This window comes from Solanum lycopersicum, chromosome 8, assembly GCF_036512215.1.
Source record: "Solanum lycopersicum chromosome 8, SLM_r2.1".
Classification (NCBI taxonomy): domain Eukaryota; kingdom Viridiplantae; phylum Streptophyta; class Magnoliopsida; order Solanales; family Solanaceae; genus Solanum; species Solanum lycopersicum.
In genome coordinates this window covers 7,021,633-7,038,709 of record NC_090807.1, presented here as the reverse complement: position 1 = coordinate 7,038,709, position 17,077 = coordinate 7,021,633, and the positions used below count along the sequence as shown (strand labels likewise).

Genomic DNA, 17,077 nt, shown 5'->3' with positions numbered 1-17,077 from the left:
AATTTGACAAAATAGCATTTTCATGATTTGTGGTTTCAATATGTGTAGAATTTATATATATGAGCCTGTCTAATGTTGGAGAAGGTAGTTCCTCCATAAATGAAATGAAAATGATGAAGTGTGCGCACACTAAATTTGGGAAATTGTTGCAAAAGTAGCCTGTGTTGCTAAAATGCTTATGTATGTGTTAGTTGTGTTCCTTGATAAGTTGGTTAATTAACTATGAATGTTTTAAACTTAATGTTATGCATTATAATCTGCTTGTTGAGTCCTTTATGTCCATAAAAATGCTTAGTGTTATTCGAAGACGAATGTTTTCTAAGTGGGGAGAATGTAACGGCCCTAAAACGAACTAGGTTGAACTAGAGTTTTTCTCTAGAGAGAGAATTTGAATACTTTGAAGTGAGGGGTATTGTCTAGGTGTAGGACTTAAAACTAATCTAATATAACATAAAATCCTAAAAATATTATCTTAGGGTCATAAAATACTTGGGGTGAATTTACACAAAACACCTCATGCTGGCAGCAAACGTCCAACAACTTTTGCAGGTGCCAATCAACGACCCCAAGCTACTGGGCGTCCTTTGATCGACGGCCCGTCCTGTTGGGGTGTCGGATGATTCAGAGGATGTTTTATTGGGGGCTAGTGTCCCACTCTGTATGGGACTACTCCCCCCAAACGACAGGGCGTCGTTGAGACTATGGCCAGTAGAGGCTGTGGGCATCGATTGCCCAGCTTTAGCAACTTGGGTGCTAAGTGTTGGTTCCTATTCTGGTATTCCTCTTAGGTCCTAAGTGGATTTGTACCCGGACGTTAAACCCCTAAACATAGTATAGGTATTAAGAACATCTCCCACCAATTTTAAGCAAAATGAACTCATAAAACTCGCTCAAACACATAAAGACACATGAACACTTTCTAAAGCACACCTTCCGAACGTCCTGGAAGTTTGACCTCCAAACTTAACAAAACTTCACACTCCCTCAAAACACTAATATAACTCATTTTATCACACAATTAATTCAAAAAACAATTACAAAACTCTAGTTCACCTTAGTTCGTTTTAGGGTGTTGCATTTCCCCCCACTTGGAATAACATTCGACCTTGAATGACACTAAAATCTTTTAAGAACATCAAAGACTTACTAGCAGGAAAAATCAATGCTCAAACATTCATAATCAAGGCACCAGCTATAAAGGATCAAAATTTCACATTTCCAAACACTTGCAACACAGGCAACTTTTGAAGGAAACTTCCAAATTCAAGCACACGTCTAATTCTTCATTTTATGGAGGAACTACCTTCTCCAATATTAAACATACCATTAAACATAATTTTCAAGAACATTTCAACCATTATTAATGAAAATGCAAAATTTTCTCAAACTTCAAAATCTTACTGTAAGCATGAATTCTCACACAGTGAAACATGCATGATTTTCAACGGTTTCTCCTTTAAGCAATTTATCAAGAAAACATTATAATCTGAAGTATAAAACTGTATAAACTCATCTTATAACATAAAACAACAACCATAAAGAGTTAAATTACTGAGACTATCACATCCAGATTAGTTCTCTTTCCTAGATCCCATCACATAGGGATGATTCTTCTTTGGAGCATTGGGATCTAGACCACCATGAGGAGCTTGATTACCCTCTTTACCCTTTGCCTTGATGTTGGGGCAGTCCCTCATGTTGTGGCCCTTATTAACACAACTAAAGCAACTATCTGTTTCGGTAAGACACCTACCGAAATGTTGTTTTCAACAAGAAGCACACATAGTCTTCTCAAAAGTATGGCCACCACCTTGGGAATTTTGGTTTGGAGCCCTACCTTGTTCCCCATGGAAAACTCATGTTGAAAGAACCTCTTCTTAGGTTTTTGGTGACTAGAATCATCCCACCTAGGCCTCTTATCCTCTTGTCTTATATCCCTAATTTTGGACTCCTCAATTTGTTGTGCACACACCACGAGCCTAGAAATATTGATGTCATTAAGAAGCATTGTCGTACGACACTCTTTCTCCACCAAGATAGCCCTTTCATCAAAAATTTGTTCATCCTAGCCCTAGGGTTGGATACTATGGTAAGGGCATTCTTAGAGAGTTGGATGAATTTGAGAGAGCACTCTTGCACACTCATTTCCCCTTGACGAAGGTTCATGAATTCAACAATCTTTTTCTCCCTCAACTCCACGTGAAAGAACCTATCTAGGAAAGCCTCTTTTTACTCCTCCCTATAGACCGTACCATATTGTAAGGGTGTCTCAACCCTCCATTTCTCAAACCACACTTGAGTTACATCCTTGAGTTGGTAAGCAGCTAACTTCGCTTTCTCCCTAGGGGTCACTCCAATAGAATCCACCACTTTGAACACCTCATCTATGAAGCCTTGTGGATCTTCATCCACCTTAGTGACATAAAAAGTAGGACGGTTCATCCTCATGAAATCACAATTTCTAGAGGTGAGAGTACTAGAATAAAGTTGAGGTCCACCTCCTTGATTAGCTTGGGCAACAAACTGATTGTTGACTACATGAGCTTGAGCCGCCATTAGTTGGGTCAAATTTAATAGGGCAGCCCTCAATCCGCATTAGTTATTTCACCTTAAAAAAAAGAGCTTGAGGCATAGGGGGCATTTGGGGCACTTGAGGTTCCGGTAGAATTTGAGGTACTTGAAGGGGAACCTCTTCATTCTCTCCCTCTAGGAGAACAATAAGGACTTGGTCGATATGGGGAGGGATCCTCTCATTAGATACACCTCCCTCCTCCCTTTTAGTGGTTGATCTTCTCGTTTTATGTCCTATAAACACAAAGAGAAGAGGTTGAGAAAAGACACCATATATGAACTCAACTCTAAGGCAAGAAATTTGAATAGATAAGAAGTGAAACTTCTATCATCTTATAGCTTCTTGTCCATGGATGTGTCACGAATCACATCAATGACCAAGACTCTACTAGAAGTGGCTTGTGACACTTTTAGACCCTAAACTATTTCTCATAACCTTATGCTTTGATACATTGACTTTCACGATCCGTACGTACCCCCTAGAAATTAGGGAGTTTCCTTGGATTGAGATAAGGCGTACTTGAACCCTTGGGGTCTTGTACAAGCCCCTTTAACTAGCATTCATTACATAAGACATGAAAAGTAGTGCGGAATTAAAACATTTCACGATATTTAATATTAAAAAAAGGAAGTCTTTTATAAATACTAAGACATCTCATCATTACAAGCCAACATAAAGACACTACATAATATCTTAGGGACACGGGCCTTTACATTTGAATTAAATACATTATAGTTCTTAATAAAGAAACTGAGAAACATAGACTATGTCCTCGAATATGAGGTCATACCAAATCTTGAAAGAGCAGATTTCCCAAGGTTCGCTTCTTAAACTTCTTCTTGCTTCCAAACAAATACTTATATAGTGTAGAAAAGTATGGGGTTAGTATAAATAATGTTCTAAGTATGAAATATGCAAAAACATGCTAAAAGGGACATTTAGTAAAAACACATTTTCATGGCAATTTAAGAAAAATATTCAAGAATAGAAGTAAAACAACATAAGAATTATCATTTAACACTTAGAGAAGGATTTCCATAATTTTTACAAAAAGAAGCATTTTACAGTAAGCTTTCAAAATTGTTACAGTGAACTCTTTTTTAACTTACAGTGAACTATCCTTATTCAAAAATAGTGAACTTCCAAGGTCAATCAAAGGAAGTGAACTCACTTTGTAGGAGTTTACCTAACTAAGGTTATCCTAAAACTCACTAAAGTAAGACATGAAGGAAATACACATACACCTCCTTCAATACACACCAAAGTGATCCTCAAGACTACCCCTTGTAGGCTTACTCACCTCAGGAGAACAAGCCCCCACTCAATGACAAGACATTAGAAGAACACTCAAGCAACACACCAAGACTTCCCTTTCGGAATGCCTACTTAGTGCAATGAGTAGATGGCGTCCCATTCCACCACCTACTCTAAATAGTACACTCTTTTAGAAGGATTAGCACCAAGACTCCCCTTTCGAAAGGTCTACTTAGTGCGATGGATAGATAGTGTCCCATACCACCACCTACCTTAAGTATTACGTTCTTTTAGAAGACTTAGTTCACAATTCATATAAGACTCACAAAGAATCCCCTTTCAGAATGTGTACCTAGTGTAATGGATAAATAGCATCCCATTCCACTACCTACTCTAAGTAGTAAACTCTTTTAGAAGACTTAGAACTTTCATTACTCAATGAGAGCTAGACATGGAATCCTATATTAAGCCCTATCGGATGAGGGATCCTCACTTGCCTACAGTAAGGTCATTCTCTTAGCTTTTACATGGTTTTTCCAATACCTACACCTATGTGGGCTCATAATTTAGGGATAAGGAGATTGCTACTAAGTAACTCATTCTCTACTAACGGGAGTACTCATCTCAAGAGGTACATAGAAATACAATATCTCAACTCACGAAGTGTAACCAATCCTTCTTCATATCCTCTCAGTGCTAGGCATAACATCCCACAGATTCTAAACATTATATATTATAGGTTAATGATAACTAGTGAACACCACATATCAACTCACGAAGGCCATTAATCCTCCAACCTATATTAAAAATATCTTTAGATGTTGTGAGGTTTCTAGTAAACACTACATATCTACTCACGAAGAGTGTTCACCCCAAAACTCCCGTTTTGACTTAACTTGAACTTCATTCATTCATCCAAGTATGAGAGTGTGTATACATGTGAACACACCTTGCACATAAGAATCATTTAATTTACATTCAATTTTATATATGCTTAGACCTTCATTCATCACATTACACATTTAAACAAGCTCAACATATACACTTACTTCATTTAGGCATAATCTAAGCAAAGCATACAATTTAAGCTTTATAATACACATTACAAGAACCAACTTCATTATAATTTCATTTCACACATTAGGCTTTCAATACACACTTACAATACATACTAAGTATAATGAAGTTCATCAAGTAAACACCGCCACCAAGAAGGTGAACCATACCACTCAAGAGCATTTCATAATTAAAGATAAATAACATAACCAACTTACCTTTAGCCCAAGATTTCATCACCTATAACATTTTACTCAATATTTAATCATAATATAGACCTTAGGGGCAGTATCTAAACTACAATATCAACCATAGGAAACCAAAGGTCAAAGACGACATAATCATGCTCATGTAACCCATTCCTTAAGCCAAAAATTGATAAAAAGATTTAACATGTTTTCTTTGAAGTTTTAGAATTAAAATCACCAACTAACATTAGAAACATCATATTTGAATCATTTTAAACTTTTTCATCCAAGACCCATATTTTGAGTTGAAGATAGAAGAAACTAGGGTTGAAAACCCTTTTTGAAAATCCATTACAAATGACTCCTTGAATGAAATGGGGTTCAGGGATGACTACCATTCCTCAAGTAGAAGTAAACCCACTAATTTTGATGAAGAAACACGTCCAAAACATCCCTCCTAGTTCTCCTTGTGTCTTAGCTCCAATGGTGACTTGAGAAAGTTTTTATTTTGAGAGAGAGTTTGAATACATTAAAGTGAGGGGTGTTGTATAGGTATAGGACTTTAAACTAATCTAAAATAAATTAAAAATCCTAAAAATATCATCATATGGTCATAAAATACTTTGGGTGAATTTACACAAAACACCCCAACCTGGAAGAAGACATCCATCAGCTTTTGCATGTGCCAATCGACGACCTCAAGCTACTAGGCGTCGTTTGATCGATGCCCATCCTGCTGGGGCGTCGATGAATTTAGAGGATGTTTCATTGGGGGATAGGATTCTACTAAGTATGGGAATACTCCCGTTAGAAGATGGGTCGTAGTTGAGTCTACGACAAGTAGACTGTGGGCATCGATTACCCAACTTTGGTAGCTTTGGTGTTAAGTCTTGGGTCCTCTTCTAGGACCCCTCATTGGTCTTAGGTTGAGTTTTAACCAGGATTTAAACCTCTAAACATAGTAACCTAGGTATTAGGAACATCTTACACCAATTTCAAGAAAAACGAACACGTAAAACTCGCTCAAACACATCAAGACACATGAACACTTTCTAAGACACACCTTCCAAACGTCATGGACGATTTTGGACGTTTGACCTCCAAACTTCACACACTGACTAAGAACACTAATATAACTCTTTTTATTACAAATTAATTCAAGAAAAAATCTTGAATCTGTGGTTCACCTTAGTTCATTTTAGGGTGTTACACATCTTAGGTACTTACATGTTGAATATTTCTAGTCTCATCAATTAATCAGTGAACCAAGAAACTGAAAAAAACAATCTTGTGTCATGTGCGTCTAAGTTTTGATTGAAGTTTAATACTAGGAGTAGACACTAGAACTTTCCCAAGTAGTCTTGAAACTGAGAACAATCGGATAGGAAAGCATCAGTAGGCCATTTTTGTTAAACTAGTAAAAATCCAAAAATAAAATAACCAAATGAAAATATAATCACTTGAACCCGACTTATATCTAAGGTTAGCCTTTGTTCTTAACCAACACATATCATATCCTTGATTCTCCAAAGGTACGATGTCACAACTCAGGCCAAAAGCGTAAGTTGAGGGTGATTGTAATCCAGATAGAAAGAAAAAAAAGTGAAAAAGGTGGTTCAACCATTGAGCTAAGTGCATATAAAAGTTGCATAAAAATAGAAGTGTGAACAAAAGAAAAGAAAAATAAAATAATGGCAGTTGGGATGTGTTGAAATGAAGTAAAAGAGGGAATCACTCAGAAAAGAATTGTGTGCAAACAAAACTTTAGAAAACCAAGGGATTGGTCACTCACAAATTCAAACCTCCATTCCCTAGCCTAAGATATTGTTGCAAGCCAATAAAGTCCTACAGTGATCCTATTCCGGGTGTTTGAATGATAGAGCATAGAAATCAAGGGAAAGCCAGTGGTTGTTTTATGTTAGCGCTAGAAGTTCTATGAGAGTGTGAGTGTAGTATCTAGTCCCAATTATCATGAGTAAGGGACTTACTTTTTGTGAGAACAAAGTGATTGCATTTGAAAGTAAATTTGTGTGAGCTGATTATTCAGAGGCATAAACGTGATTGAATGTGAGTAATGAGATGTCATATATCGATCTTTACATGTAAAGATTCAAAGTTTTGAATACAAATTGGGTTTTAAATGGTTGTTACGTAGTGTCAAAAGTCTGTAAATGATTTTAGGGGACTTGTTAAAGTATTTTGGTGGTTCTACATGTACCACCTTACTTATGAGAATTTATATAAGAGCTGCAATGTGTATTTATGGTTGTCTAACAATCTTAATACTCATCTGCTTATCGAGGTAAAGTATTGATTATGTGTGTTCGAAAGTGGGGATAATTGGGTCCAATTTTACTGTTTCTAATGGTAAAATACAAACACAATTACTAATCTAACATTTCGATAGTGTTGTTAGACGATTTGTATGCTTGGACATATTGTTTGAGGGGTGGTGTCTAGGTTATTTTTTGATTCTCACTTAATGAGTACCTCATGGATAAATATCAAATTTTTGTAACATAAGCTCATGGGAAGTTCAGGTTGTGAGAAGGAAATATTGAAAACAAATCTATGATGTTTGTGCCTTATGAGATTAGGAAAGAAGTGCAAGATCGGTCCTAGATACATCGGGGCATTCGAGATTATTGATTGTGTAGGGACAGTGGCTTAGAATTTGGCTTTATCGCCTAGCTTATTTGGAGTTGATCAAGTGTTTTATATAAATCTAGTTGTATACGATCCTAGTTGGCCTTTCATACTCAACCTCAAGTCATCCCCTTATTTTTCCCCATACGTAGGTTCAATCCTTGAAACCCTATTAGATCTCTCTTCAACCTTCTCATGTCTAGATCGATGAGTTTCAAGTCAAATATAAAGAACTTTTAACGCCCTGGAAACTAGGATGTTAAACTAGAGAGTTCTAGAACCTATTGTGAGAGTTTTGGAGTTTTATATGAGGTTTAAGCTCGTAAAATGACTTCCCAAACATTGAATGAAGGTTTTATGGGTTAGATGGAAAGGTAAAACTCCCCAAGTACCAACCAGATTTGTCCTTAAGGAGGACCCCAAATAAAGCCCTACAACTGCACAAAAAGGGCCACCTACAATTTGGTTTCATGCCCCACAAGTGAACCCACGCTCTGTGGGAAGGGTTCTTGGCTTAAGGACCAAATATTAGATCTGCATACCACCGCCCATGAGGTTTCAATACTCCCGTGCACCTACCCATGGTCTATGGGTCAGGGTCTCGTGGGTGGGGTAGTTTTAAAGACTTCTAGTTTAAAGTTAGGGACTTAGGGGGTTAGTTAGTAATTAGTTATATATTGAGTAGTATTGGTTTATTAGTGATTAGACCACCTATAAATACCTAATATACCACTAATGAGATCATTATTTCAATTCACCTAAGAACCTAACTTCCTCTCAAAAACTTCTCTCTCTAGAAGAGGAAGATGATGATGGTGATGAAATTAAAGGTTCATAGGTGATTTTCTAGGATTGATTTTATGAGTAGTAATTGTTAAAGAATATAAGTATGTAAACATGAATTGAACTAGGTTTTAGTGTATATGATTGATCATGATAGTAAATCATGATGTTGAAAACTTGTGATGAATTATGACTAAAAATCACTTGGTAATGAAGAATGTAATTAGAATGCCTTGAAATCTAGGTCTGAATGATCATTGTCAGAAGTAAATCTTTGAGATTAAGGTTTGTAGTCATGAGTGTTCAATCACTAGGTCTTTGATAGTAAAGTTAATGTAACAACCCTAAAAATGTATAAGATAAGTAATGCTTAATGTGTCTAGAATGCCTACGATTAGATCGGGTTCACACGGACTAATGCGCGTAGAACCAGGCCTCTGAAACATTTCTACGTACAATAAACTAAATTGGGGAAGTAGTTGAGCTAGAAAATTTTGGGTCCAGCCATGTAGGGATCTCGAATACAAAGATTTACTAGAATGAGTCTTTATCGGACATAAAAAGAAGAAATCTTAGGTTTGGAGGGTCTAGGGGTAAAATGGTATTTTTTTCAGGCTAAGGGTAGTATAGTAATTAACCTACATATATAATTAATTATTTAATTAATAAGGTGGACGGATATTTTGGGGAGAGAGGGCCAAAAATAGGCTTTTGAAGTGAACTCTTGCTTCACCCGGGTTTGAACCTAGGTTGAAGCAATGAATTAATTTTTTTTAATTGAAGTTGGTAAATTAATGAAATTAAGTTATATTTATTATTTATTAGCTGATTAAAAATAAAAGGAAATCAGATTCTTAATAATTAAATAGAACGTTATTTGAGTAAGTACGAAACTGGACTCCTAAGCTTAAGAAAGCTCTTCTATCCCACACTCATCTCTCTCTCTCACGTCTCTATCACTCGAATTCACGATATCTCTCTGTCAAAGTATCTTTCAAGAACAGAAAAATAAACAAAGCTCTTCACACTTGAAGAACTCACACGAAATCAGAAGAAAATAAACGTTAATCACACCTTAGGCAAATGGAGGTTATCCGTCAAGTGGTGTTGACATTGAGGGGACTTGGACGTGATCTTGGGTGAAGTTTTTGGTCATCAAGTCAAGGGTTTAACGTCAAAAATGTATAGGTTCTCTTCTCTCTTTGTCCCTTCCCAAGAGGCCCCTATGATTCAGATGAATCTATTCCGAAAACTAAGGATGAAACATGTTTTCTTGATGATTATGTGTTTATATGTATGTTCAGAATTATATGACTTATGTTGATGTTTTTTCAAAATTATGTGAACTGTATCTATGTGCCAAGGGTTAAGGCTTTTAAAATGTGATTTTGTGGTTGTATTTCATGTACAAATGATTATGTTATTCGTGATGTTCATAGGAGTTGAACTATGGATGATTTGAGTGATAATATCTTGGCTAAACGAATCCATGAAAAATGCACCTAAGAACGTATTAAATGATCTACGAATTACTCTATGAATTCACGTGTAAATGTTAAAGGAAGTGAGGTGAAAAATGTGACAAAATTTCAAGCAAATTACAAGTCAGTTTCGGCTAAACATAGATGAACAAATCTGAAATTTTAAATGAGTATAAATTAGGAGAGGTCATTAGGAATCGAACCCGCGACCTCACCCGTGAAAAGCACTAAAAGGGTGAATGGAGAAATGGGGCTGAGGAGGGTTCAAACTTGGGTACTCCTTGCTGGAAATTAATACATGTAATTAAGAGTTGAGAGGGATGGGATTCGAACTCACAACCTTTAAATCAGAACTTGAGGAAAAAAATGAAAAGAAAATAAATGTGAGGCGTGGGAATCGAACCCATGACCTTAAGGCAGTAGAGGAGAGTAAGAGAAAATGAAAAGAAGGAAATGTGAGACGTGGGAATCAACCCACGACCTCAAGGTAGTAAAGGAGAGTTAAGAGAAAATGTAAAATAAAAGAAATGTGAGGCGTGGGAATTGAACCCACGACCTCTAGGAAGTAGAGGCGATTTAAAAGAAAGATAAAGAGAGGTTCTAGGGGTTTGATCCCACAACCTCATGGTCAACTCGAGATAGTCAAGATAAAATAAATAAAAATAAATAAAAGGGGTTGTGGGGTTCGAACCCATAACCCCTCGGCCAAGAAAGAAATTTTCAAATGATAGAAATAAAAAGGAAATATTGATGTTGGGGCTCGATCTAGGGTCCCAATGTCATGTCGACTAAAATTCAATAAAAAGAAAAATGTAAATTGTTTTCCAAGGGATTTGAAACTCGGTTCCCTTGCCCAAATTACGTATTCATACATAAGTCATATGTGAATTAAATATTAAAGAATAATGATGCCTACTTAGATCGAAATCGAGATCTTGGCATATATACAAGATACATAAGTCTTGTAACACATAATCTTAGGAGGATATGTTTCACTTAAACGAACAAAGAATGAAGCCTCCTGGCTTGTATGTATAGACCCATAAGTCTAGCATACGCTTAAAAATAAGTGAACCTTAGATGTATGTAATGAAATGATGTGACCTTAGAAGGGTTAAGTAAGAGTGTAAAACACACTAAATGGCCAAGTGCATTGGCACATAATGAAATGAACAATGAAATGATGAAATGAACAATGAAATGATGAAATGAACAAAGAAATGATTAAATGAACAAAGAAATGATGAAATGAACAGTGAAATAATGAAACCTTAGAAGTGTTAAGTAAGACTGTGAAACACACTAAATGGCCAAGTGCATTGGCATATGATTAAATGAACATTCACGTAAAATGGGATGAGTAATTATGAAGAGCAAATGTGCTATTGTTAATGAGTGTGGTGACAACTTGATGTGAGGCTAATGTAAAAGATCAGAGCAATCTCAAATGAGCCTAAGTAAATGTTACCAAAACGTACTCACCTATGAGTGTGTAAAAATAATGAAGAGACCAGTCTCTATGAACACTCTAATGAAAGTATTGAGATTAACACACTTAATACTAATGATGAAATGAGAAATCATCTATTGAGGTATGATTTTATCATACTAGAAGCCAGCTTCCATGATATATGAGTTGAATGTAATGGTATTTTATACTGAGCACCGATAGACTATCTATGAGTGGTGATGCCTTCTTTAGGGAAGGGTGGAGGTTCACATAACTTTCAGGAGATGAAACTGTCTTGCATGTTAGATAAGGGTCTCCTTATATCTCCTACTCTTTGAACCTGTCCTGCCAATATAGGGATCTAGAGGGGTTCAATTCTCTTGTACGCTAGCACGTTTTGGGTCACTTTGGCCGGTGATTCCACCTCTTTTCAGTGTGGGGGATACACTGGATTTTATGATGCTCACATGATCTATGTCGGTCAAAGTTAAAGTTCTCTATGAATGAATGAGGCCAGCCTCATATGATGCACATAATGAAATAAATGATACTAAAGGTGTTCGGATAGGATAATAAAGAGGTGAGCTAGATTTAAGTAACGACACTAGGTCATTCTTTATCATTGGACAGTGAACCTGATAAATGTCTTAAACTACATCATAGGTATAGCTTGTGTTTACACTAGCCTATGAACGAAATGAAATGAAGTACGTATGAATGAATGAAGCAGACTCTGTGTTTTCTAAATAGGGCGCCCTACTTGAGGTCACATATGTTGAGCCCTCAATTTTGGGAAGTCGTGATGTCAAGTCCACGATTCAAAGGCTCATGGCATATGAACGAGTGATATGAAAAATATTATGTGCTATATGCAATATGTTATGTGTTGTGTGCAAGATGTTATGTGTTGTGTGCAATATGATAAGTATCATGATGCATGTTACTCTCATGGCATTACTTTTCTAATCCAAACTTGGAAAGCCTCTAACTTTCCTAATCCCAATTTGGCAAGTCCACTGACTTGACTTTCCATAATCATATTTTTAGGAAATAGATATTTTTACTCTTGTATGTCCTTGGTGTGTGCTTTAATATACCCATACTTAGTCTAAGTGTGTACTAACCCTATACAATTCTACAATTTTAGGTGCAGGCACTGGTGGACGCTAGAGCTACAGGTTGACGCTGAAACTATCCGAACGTAGAGCATTCATCCAAACTTGGTAGGCCCTCTTGCTTTCAAGGATGATTGGTCATTATATTCTAGATCAGTTATAGGATTTAGTTAGTGGAGTATGTTCCACTGGCGTTTCTTTCTGCTTTTGTTCAGACATTGTATTGGTGCCATTTTGGCAAGTATACATTTAATGCTATATTAAATTAGTTCTTTCATTTGATGATCTTAATGTTAGATGGTTGATGGTCAACAAGTATGAATCTAATAGAAGTTTAGTATGTATGTTAAGAAACAAAAATTTTCAAATTTTCCATTAAAATTAACCTAGATGAAGTACGAATGACGTAAGTAGACTTTTCTACGACCTCTGAGAGGTCAACGGCACCGGTTTTGTTTGGGGTCTGGACCCCTGTAGTGACAAAGTTGTTATAATATCACTAGTCTTAAATTCAAGGATAATAAGTTCACATCAAATACATTGAGTAGTTTCTAAGTCATGGTTGTGAAGTGCACCACTATCCTAAATCAGAGACTGCATGATGCATAAGAAAATTTTCCTTCTTCTGTTCTCATCGTGCCTTTTGCTAATGTCTGATTTCTTGATGTTATGATCATGCCTAACATCAATATTTGTTGTTTTTAAGAAAATGAATACTAGGAGAACCATTGGTCAAAGAAGAGAAGGAGAAGGTGCTGGGGACAATCAGGTTCCACCCCAGGTTCCAGTCGAAGGTGTGGCTATGCCGGTTAACCCTGGTGGGTTGATTGATGTTGAGGTGAGGGAATCTCTGGTACAGATGGTACAGGACATCACTATGCATACCCAGGATATGACTAACCAGGTCAACCGACACAATGTTCAAAGGGATAACCCACTGGTTTGCAGTATGGCTGACAGGCTGAGAGACTTTACGAGGATAAATCCTCCTATTTTCACAGGGTCTAAGACTTTGGAGGATCCTCTTGATTTTGTGGATGAGGTGCATACGATCTTGGTGGCTATGGGGTCCACAGATAATGAGAAAGTGGTGTTAGTTTCCTATCAACTCAAGGATGTTGCACAAACTTGGTGCAAGATGTGGCAAGATAGCCAAGTTTTTGGCAGAGTTTCAATCACTTTAGAGCTGTTTAAGATGGCCTGCTGGATATATTATATCCTAGAGAGATGAGGGAATCCAAGGTTGAGGAGTCTATCAACCTTAAGAAGGGATCCATGAAAGTCAGGGAGTATTCCCTGAAGTTTGTTAAGCTGTCCAGGCATGCTACTTCCCTTGTATCTAACCGTAGGGACGAGATGAGCAGGTTTCTTATATGAATTAACGGAAATATAGAGGATGAGTGTCAGTTTGCGATGCTCCATGATATGATGGACCTCTCCAGGTTTATGGTGCCTGTCCAGTAGGTAGAGGACAGTCGCAAGAAGAGGGGCGTTCATGATGCTAGGAGGTCTAAGCCTCAAGATCAGGCAGGTCCCATCCTTGGAGGCCACAAAAACAATTTTGGCATCCGTGAGCAGCCTAGGTTTAAAAAGGGGCAACAGAGTTCTGGGAACTCTAACTTTTAGAGGAGTACAACACCTAGAGGAGGCAGACCCGAGCCCAGCAAGGGCAATGGAGGTGATATACAGCGTCCCAAAAAGAATTGTGCTAAGTGTGGTCGTGCTCACAGTGAAGAGTGCAGACAGGGCACTAATGCCTCTGTCGGTTGCGGTAAGAGTGGACACATGGCTAGACACTGCACACAGAACAGAGGTAAGGCTGGAGGTAATGCTCACCCTAGGTCTAATCCTCAGGATGCAGCAGCAGTTGAGCCTCCTAAGAGTAACATGTTCTATGACCTGAAGGGCAGAGAGGAGGAGGAGAAGTCCGCTGAAGTGGTCACAGGTATGCTGCAAGTATTCTCAACTTCTGTTTATTCTTTACTTGATCCAGGGTCTACACTTTCCTTTGTTACTTTTTTGCTTGCTCTCACTTTTTAGATATTGCCTAAAGTTCTGCATGATCCTATAGTGTTTAGTACACCTTAAGGAGAAAATGTAAAAACTGATAGAGTATACAAAGATTGCCCAATAGTTATAATGTGGTAAGACTATGTGTGTACACTTGGTTGAGTTACCAATGCATGATTTTGATGTTATTCTTGGCATGGACTGGTTTCATAGTTGTTATGCTTGCATGGATTGTCGTAGTGTGATATTTTATTTCCCTAATAAAGAAGAGCTAGTCTTGGGGGGTACTCGACTCGTCCTAATCCCTTGATTTCAAACCTTAAAGCCAATAAAATGATGTCCAAGGGGTTATTATGTGATTTTGTGAGTGTTAATGATTTAGATCATGACATTCCTTCCATGGACTCAGTGCCTGTAGTGAATGAGTTCCAATATGTATTTCATGATGATTTGCCTGGAGTTCCTCCCCCTCGAGATTTTGACTTTGGTATCCACTTAGAACCCGATACTACACCAATTTCAATTCCTTATTATAGAATGGCTACAGCTGAACTCAAAGAATTGAAGCTGCAGTTAAAAGATCTCACTGATAAGGATTTGTGAAAAAAAAGATGGAATCCTTAGAATGTGTATCGATTATCAGCAGCTCAACAAAGTCACTATCCAAAATAGGTGTCCACTTCCCATAATAGATGTTTTGTTCGACCAACTCCAAGGGTGTATTTTCTTCTGGAAGATTGATCTTCGTTTAGGGTACAATCAACTCAGGGCTAGGTATGAAGATGCTCCAAAGACCACATTTCATACCCGTTATGGTCATTACAATTTTTTAGTTGTGTCATTTGGTCTCATGTATGCACCTGCTGCATTTATGGATCTCATGAATAGAGTCTTCCATGAATACCTTGACTCTTTCGTCATAGTATTCATTGATGACATTCTCATCTACTTTAATGACCAAGGAAGAGAATGAACAACATTTGGACTACCTTTGCAGGTACTTAGACAACATCAGGTGTATGCCAAATTCAGCAAGTGTGAATTCTGGCTTAGATCAGTGACCTTCCTGGGTCATGTTGTGTCCGACAAAGGTGTGGAGGTAGATCCCAGGAAGACTGAAGCTATTAAGAACTAGCTAAAACCTCTTACTCCCAAAGATATTCATAGCTTCTTGGGATTGGCTGGTTATTATCGCAGGTTCGTGGAGGGTTTTTCTTCCATTGCTGCCTAACTGACAGCTTTGACTAAGAAGAAGGCCAACTTTGAATGGACGAAGGCTTGTGAGAAGAGTTTCCAGGAGCTCAAGGATAGACTCACTTCAGCCCCGATTCTTACTTTGCTTAAGTGTGTTGAGAATTACATTGTTTATTGTGATACATCTAGGATTGGTTAGAGTTTTGTTCTTATGCAGGGTGGTAAGGTGATAGCTTATGAGTCCAGAAAACTCAAGGTTCATGAGAAGAATTATCCCACTCATGACCTGGAGTTGGCAGCTGTGGTGTTTGCAATGAAATTGTGGAGGCACTGCTTGTATGGAGTGTATGTGGATGTGTTCACAGAACACATAAGTCTCTAGTAAGTGTTCACATAGAGGGAGTTGAATCTACGTCAGCGGAGATGGTTGGAGTTGTTGAAGGACTAGGACATGAATGTCCACTACCATCTAGGAAAGGCTAATATTGTAGCTCATGCTTTGACTAGGATGAGCACATGAAGAATAACCTACGTTGAGGATGAGAATAAGAAATTGATTAAAGATATAGATAGACTGGCCAGATTGGGTGTACGGTTGTTTGACTCTACTAGTTGAAGTCAAGAAGGGTCAGCATCAGGATCTTGTGTTGATGGAGCTGAAGGACTCAATGTTGGTTAAGATGAATGAGTCTTTTGTTGTGGGAGATGAATGCATACTTAGGTACCAGGACAGGCTGGGTGTACCAGATGTGGATGATTTGCGGACAAGGATTACTGCAGAGGCCCATGGATCCAGATATTCCATACATTCAGGTTCCACCAAGATGTATTATTATCTTAAACAGATCTATTGGTGGGATGGCATAAAGAAGGACAGTGCAGATTATGTGGCCAAGTGTCCTAATTGTCAACAGATTAAGGAAAAACATCTTAAGCCTGGCGGTCTTACTAAGATTATTGAGGTTCCGACTTGGAAATGGGGGGCCATTAATATGGACTTTGTGGTTTGTCTTCGGAAGACTAGGAGATGAGATGACTCCATATGGGTTATTATGGATAGGATAACCAAGCCTTCCCACTTTATCCCTGTGAAGTCTACTTACAGAGCCGAAGATTATGTGGAACTCTACAATGATGAGAATGTGAGATGGCATGGGATTTCTTTGTCTATCATTTCAGATAGAGGAGCTCAGTTCACTTCACATTTCTGGAGATTATTCAAGAAGAGCTTAGGCACGCAGGTGAAGTGTAGTACTTCCTTTCATCCTCAGACTGATGGGCAGGCAGAGCGCACCATTTAGATATTGGCGGACATGTTGAGGGCCTGT

At 37.8% G+C, this 17,077-nt stretch overlaps 1 protein-coding gene across 1 annotated transcript; it reads left to right on the top strand.

Moving 5' to 3' along the window:
• The first annotated feature begins 13,254 nt into the window (after positions 1-13,254).
• On the top strand, positions 13,255-15,158 carry LOC138337723 (uncharacterized). The gene is made up of 4 exons (XM_069287998.1): positions 13,255-13,701; positions 14,010-14,072; positions 14,172-14,490; positions 14,965-15,158. The coding sequence occupies exons 1-4, from the start codon at positions 13,255-13,257 to the stop codon at positions 15,156-15,158; spliced, it is 1,023 nt and encodes a 340-aa protein (XP_069144099.1).
• The last annotated feature ends 1,919 nt before the right edge of the window (positions 15,159-17,077 follow it).

What these genes read in the sequence shown, in the direction of transcription:
- LOC138337723 (XM_069287998.1), top strand. Translation starts at nt 13,255, where the DNA reads ATGAATACTAGGAGAACCATTGGTCAAAGAAGAGAAGGAGAAGGTGCT. An exon ending in GGTCTAAGCCTCAAGATCAG is followed by an intron (nt 14,073 to 14,171) that starts GCAGGTCCCATC and finishes TCTAACTTTTAG; the next exon opens with AGGAGTACAACACCTAGAGG. An exon ending in GTCCGCTGAAGTGGTCACAG is followed by an intron (nt 14,491 to 14,964) that starts GTATGCTGCAAG and finishes CCATGGACTCAG; the next exon opens with TGCCTGTAGTGAATGAGTTC.